This window comes from Galeopterus variegatus, unplaced genomic scaffold (assembly GCF_000696425.1).
Source record: "Galeopterus variegatus unplaced genomic scaffold, G_variegatus-3.0.2 Scaffold151, whole genome shotgun sequence".
Taxonomy (NCBI): domain Eukaryota; kingdom Metazoa; phylum Chordata; class Mammalia; order Dermoptera; family Cynocephalidae; genus Galeopterus; species Galeopterus variegatus.
Genome location: NW_007726262.1, coordinates 363,403 through 369,763, shown reverse-complemented (window position 1 = coordinate 369,763; position 6,361 = coordinate 363,403). Strand labels below are relative to the sequence as shown.

The window sequence follows — 6,361 nt, the reverse complement described above, 5'->3', positions numbered from 1 at the left end:
CCTTACCGTTCCTGTGTCCGGCAACGGGTTCGCATGCCTCGGTGTTGCTCCCGCGCCTCGCTCAGCCAGTGAGCAGGAACCGGTCTGTATGTGGGATCCGAACCCTCGGGCGGGAGCGCCGCTGTGCTTCCCAAGCGGCGCACTATCCAGTGCGCCACCGGGCCGGCCCGTTGCTGTGCTTTTAAAATAATTTTTATTTGGAAATAATTTAAAACTCACATAACAGTCGTATATCCCCTTCACTTGGCTTGGCTTTTGCCATGGTGTTGTAAAGCACCTGGCTCTCTACAATAAGGACAACGTGTCTGAGGAGAAGCTGAGGGGAGCACAGGCTGGCAATCTCATCACAACACGGAACAGAGCTGGGAACACCTGCTTCAGGGGCAGCTCCCGTGCTGGGTGAGGGGAGGGACAGAACTGAGCTGTTAGCTGAGCTCCTCCTGGGACCTTGTCTTATCCTCTGAAAATAATTGTTTTCCAATACCTCTCATCCCCCCCTTTTTTTTTTTTTTTTTCTAACCGGTAAGGGGATTTTAACCCTTAGCTTGGTGTCGTCTGCACCACGCTCAGCCAGTGAGTGCACTGGCCATCCCTATATAGGATCCGAACCCACGGCCTTGGCGCTAGCAGCGCCACACTCTCCTGAGTGAGCCACAGGGCCAGCCCTCACCCCACCCTTTCAACAATGCCAACACCATCCCCTCCGCCCCAAACACCCAAACCACAAAATTAAGTCTTAAAAGATGTGAAGTCCAGAAGGAAGCGGGGCTGAGGATTAGTGCTGAGACCTGGAGCGCTTCTCCCTTCTGCAGTAGTCTCAGGATGGGCCACATCTCTCTGCCTCTGCCCAAGCTGTCCCCTCTCCCAGGGGTGCCATCCTCCTCTACCTATGCTCTGACTCTCCATCCACCAAGGCTGGCCACAGATGTCACCTCCTCTGAGAGTCTTCCCTGATTGCCACCAGGCACTTAATCCTCCGTGCTCCACAACCTGCTAGGGTAGGTAGCGCTGGCCTCAGAGACCAGAGTCCCCATGGGAAGAGCACTGACTGGAAACCCAGCTCTCTGGACTCTGAGAACAAAAGCTACAGAATTTTCCCACAATCAGATCATGTGCCTAACCGTCCACATGCATTATTCTCACATGGTCTTTCAGGGTGGGGTTTGGAAAGGAGGGTGGTTAGAGTTCAAACCAAAACTGGTCTTTCCCCAACATCCCTACTCTCTCCCCATCCCCTTCCCTCTAGTGCCTGGAGTCCACTCAGCAGTGAGTGACCCAGACAAGCCCTCCTCACCAAGCCTCAGCTTAGCTACCGCACAGCGGGAGGAGACCCTGCTCCCCTCCTCACGGCCTCGCCCCAGCAATCAGTCGTGTCCTGACGAATGTGCTTTGGAAGCTCTCAAGTGTTACTCAGACCCAAGGCATTGCTGGTAGAGTTCTGTCTGTCACGATAACAGAGGCTTAGCTAAGACAGATGAGTGTCCCTGCTCCTGTAGCTTTTGTCCTCTGTCCTCTAAGGCTGGTGCAATGGCTGCACCGTGTTGGGACCCCCGTGTTGCTCACAGGCATTGCCTTTTCTTGTGGTCTGGGAGGGCTCCCCGCCATGTCTGCCTTCCAGCTAGTGGGAGAGGGGAAAGGGGAGGGTACACCTCTTCTCTGTAAGGGCATGAAGTGGAGGTGACACACATCCTGTCAGCTCACGTCCATGGTCACACCTGTCTGCAAGGGAGGCTGGGAAACATAGACTTTATCTTGGGAGGCCTTGTGTCCTGCTAAAAATTAGACGTTCAATTACTAAGGCAGAAGGGAGAATGGATACTGGGGACGGTGAGCAGTCTCTGCCACAGTAACCACATTGGTGATATGAGCATGATGGAGAAACTCTGTCTCCTGCCTAGGACCAAGAGCACGACTTCAGAATCACAAGGGTGAGTCCAAGCTGTTGGCTGGGGAGGAGCTCAGCTCCTCCTTGCAGCTGGTGGCATGAGTGCCTTGGTCCTTCAGGGGCCTCGGGCAGTGCCCCGTGGCTTCCTTGTGCCTCTGCCTAGAATGACCTCTGTTCTCCTCTCCAGAGATATAACCTCCTCCCAAGATACCATCCCATGTCACCCCACTCAATCTCTACTTTCCATGATGTCTACTTTGGCCATAGAATCTGTCCACCTATTCCAGCACTTGATGTACTGTTTTCATTGTTTCAGATGTTGTGATGCGTTTTGTCAACAAGATTGGTTGAGCAATCTGGGATCTTGTAGGTTCCATGCCTCCCACCAACTGCTCATTAAACAAAAGGTCCTCGATAAACTCCTGATGACAGCTGGCTATTGGTAGGCATGACCCTGAATGTTGTCCTTAGAATTTCTTTTTTTTAAAAAAATTTTTATTGAATCAAAATTGATTATACATATTTTGGGGGATAAACATTGAGATATGTTGATCAAATCAATATTACTAGCATATATGTTATTACAATTCATAATTATTCTTTATGCCCCTTGTCCAATCTCTCTCCCTCCCCCTGTCCTTAGAGTTTCTATTTGGGGGTTTACCTGGCTCTTGAATAATTTTCTGCAATTATGGATGTGACGTATGATACTAGAAGGTCATAGAAGGAAGGAAGGTCAATGAGTCCAGCTCCCTCATTTTACAGACGGTTGTAGTTAGACCCCAGGAGAGGAAATGACTAGTTGGGAGTGGACCTCACTTAGGCCAGTGGTTTCTGAACTGTGTTCTAAGGAGCCAAGGGTTCTGCGGATGGGGAAGGAAGGCAGCGGGAGACAAACCTGAAGCCCCCCTTCAGCTAGTCCTGCCCAGCTGTCATCCGTCTTATACATGGGGAGTCTTTCTAAAGTTTCATTTAACAATAATCCTCCGGCAATTTTTTGTTAAGTTTGAAAACCACTGTTTGAGCCTAGTCCCCTCATGGTGCAGACAAAGAGATTGAGGAGAAGATTCTGGCTGAATTACAAGGATGAGATAGAGCATTCATCCATCCTTTGTTCTGGGTGCTGGATATCTGGCATTGAACAGAACAGGTGGATGTCTGCCCTTGGGAAGCTGAAGTTCTCCTGGTAAGATCAAACTGTAAATGACTGAGCATGCAAAAAAATGTCTGCATGTGCTCAAAGGAGAAAACAGAGCAGGGTAAGGGTGGGAGGGTGCAAGGGTGCAGTTTTAGGAGGGCTGGTCAGGGAAGGTCTCTCTGAGGATGATGAAGCATGGAGGGAGCCGCATGCGCCTTGAGGGAAGAATGTTCCAGGCCGAGAGGCCAGCAGGTGCAACAGCCCTGCAGAACAAATGTTCCTGCATTCTCAGAAAGGGGCGCAGCTTGTCCCTCTGGACAGAAAATGGGCTTCCAATGGACCTTGTAAAGCACACGTGAGGGCCAGAGGGACCTGGCCACAAATGTGGGCACAACGGAACGCAGCACAACTCCTCCCTGGAAACAGGACACCAGCAGTGTCTTGATCTGCCTCCCATTGCTGGGCCCAGCTCCTGCCATCCAGCGACTGAAGGCCTCCTGGGCCTTGGAGCCAAGGGTGGCTGAAGTCACATTCATTGGCAGGTGGCTCAAAGTATGTTCTGGGCAGCAGCAGGCCCACTGGGGCTTCCAGGGCTGACACTGGGAAGACTAGGCTACCTCTGTAAGAACCTTGGCTTTGGTCACCTGTCCACTTGATTTATCACTCAGTTGAGGACTGAGATGCTGCCAGGATTGGTGGAGAGCACATTTCCCAGGAAGGAAGAGGGCCGGCCAGGGACCTGCCTCACCTTGGATTTCCCATCTGGAAATTGGGGTGGTAGCACATGGCTCAGACATTACAGTGAGGGACAGAAGTCATGGATGTGTTCCTGGCACAGTGCCTGGCTTAGAATAAGTCTTTGATGAGTGAATGTGGAATGAATGGCTGAATAAGTAGAAAGAAAATTATCTTGAAATAGAAAAGCATAGGTGAAGCAGCATTTTTCAAACCTAACTGAAGAATGTCCTAGAGAACTTATTAAAATAAATCAAGACAACTGGAACCCAACCCGGTCCAACTATTGTTTTTAACATTGTAATGTGAGCTCATCTGCACAAGGTCTTGTTCTTTCTGTGGGAATTCTGTGTGGCCTGGGCATTGGAAGGATTTGTCTGAGCTGGTTTTTGCTGGCCCTGGCCAGGCAGGCGCCCAAGGGTTATACCAACTTGGGACCAATTTTCATGTTAATTTCTCTGTATGTAATACAAATTTGGGGTTTTGATTTTTTTATGGGAGACTTTGTGTTTTTTCACCCAGATCCCTTGGCAGACACAAGCCACTTGCAACTTTCAATGGTCCAGCAGCCTTTGGAGGGTCCTGGCTTTAAGCAGAGGTCTCAGTTCGACCCCTGCCTCCCCCACCCAGCCCAAGACCATAGCCCCTGTCCCTGCCAGTTTTTGGTCTAACAACAGTCTCCACGGCCACCACATCCTCAGCATTCCTTCTGAGGGCACTGGCTTTCAGTTCCTGCTTCATTTCTTCCCTTTCTTTCACAACCATGTCTTACAAGTGTGTCTTTTATTTTATTTTATTTTATTTTATTTTATATTGGGCTTTTGTTATTATCGTTGTTCCTGAAGCTGGAGAGGTTCCTCTTTAGCTCAGCCCACCATATTGCTGGAGCTAGAAGTCTCTCCAATGTTCTCTGAACCTGCAGATTTTCCTGTTGCAGGTGTGCGAGTGAGTGTGTGTGAGCGTGTACGTGTGTGTGTCGCCCACTTTCAGAATCAAAATGTCTTCATTAAAATCATTCCCAGAGATACTTACTGAAATGGTAGTGTTTTCTGTAAAAATGTGTTCTGCTCAGATTCACATCTTAGTGTCATACCAATAATAGCCACTTACCAAGCACTTAGAATGTGCCAGGTACTGTGCTAAGTACTTCACACTGTCTTTAATCCCCTCATAACCCTATTAAGTAGATACTCTACAGTATTTATACTGATTTTACAAATGAGGAAACAGGGACCTAGAGAGATTAGATCATTTCCCCAGGTTTGTACAACACAGCCAAGACTGGGATTTGTCTAAATTTCTACATTCTACATCTTCTCTAATCAAGATTTCAAAAGTTGCTTTGCAAGCAACATGAGAGCTTTCTTGCTAAACTCCATGGGTGAAGCAATTGGTTAAGAAAGTGAGATCAAATGGCATGATAAACACAGGAAGGACTTTTTATCAAATGCTATAGAAATGATGTCCTTGTGTGGTTCTAACTCCCACTACCATGTTGGAGTTAGTATCTTTCAACTCACTTAAAGGAGCTTGTGTTTTACATGTTTAAACCTCTTCAACCAAATGGATATTTATTTTCCCCAAACAATTCTTTTGACTTTTAAGAACATTGAATGGAAAACCTGGAGAAGCTCTGAATGTGTTGGCCACACGGTAGAAACCTCTATTTGGAAAGCACTCATGTAGGTGACACTCATTAACCCATGCCCCCAGTATAGCAGGGGTTAACTGAGCCCCTGATGAGCACCAGGCACTGTGTTAAATTTAATAATAACAAACTTTTTATTTTGGAATAATGTTCGATTTGCAGAAAAGTTGCAAAGATAGTACGGATAGTTCTACATATCCTTCACCCAATTTTCCCTAACGCTAACACCGTACATAACCATGGCACATTGGTCAACACTATGACATCAACGCTGGTATATTACTATGAACCATACTGCAGACTTTATTAGAATTTCAACAGGTTTTTTTTTTTTACTAATGTCCTTTCCCTGGCCCAAGATCCAATCCAGGATCCCACATTGCACTTAGGGGACCCATTTTTAAACCAGCTCACATAAAGGGTCTTAAAATGGTGTTGTTTTCTTTGCTTTGCTTTGGGATCAAATTCAGGAAGGACAGTTGAGCTCCATTTCCAATTCTACAGGCAAACAAATGGTAAACAAACCTCCAGACTTGTTTGGCTCCCATTCCAGTTAGGAGATGACCCGCAGATCCTGAGATAACCCAACTCTGTCCTTGTGAAACCACCACGTAAGGAAGACTCCTCCTCTGCCCCAGCCCAGGGTCCTGTGTCCATCAGTGTGGGAGCAAGGGTTAGATGCAGGCTTGACAGAGCACACTGCTGTGTGGCTTGCCCCATCAGACCTCAGGTCGGGCTGAGTCCCCGAACAACTCCACTTTCCTGAGCACCACTTGGAAAGATTCCTGTCAGGCCAGTAGAGTAGAAAACCCTCTTTAGTCTCCTTCTTCATTCACTCATTCATTTTCACTCATTAATCATTAGTTTCTTCAGCAAACTAAGTTCCTATAGCCAGATATTGAATTAAGTGCTGGGGAACAGACGGTAATTAATAGTCCCTGCTCTTGGAGCATTA

The 6,361-nt window shown here is 47.7% G+C and overlaps 1 protein-coding gene across 1 annotated transcript in view; it reads left to right on the top strand.

Moving 5' to 3' along the window:
• PNPLA1 (patatin-like phospholipase domain containing 1) overlaps nucleotides 1-6,361 on the top strand; it is a 37,302-nt gene that overhangs the window by 7,468 nt on the left and 23,473 nt on the right. Inside the window, exon 2 of the mRNA XM_008592070.1 lies at nucleotides 4,696-4,703. Coding sequence (XP_008590292.1) covers nucleotides 4,696-4,703 — 8 coding nt within the window. The remainder of the gene's footprint in view (nucleotides 1-4,695; nucleotides 4,704-6,361) is intronic.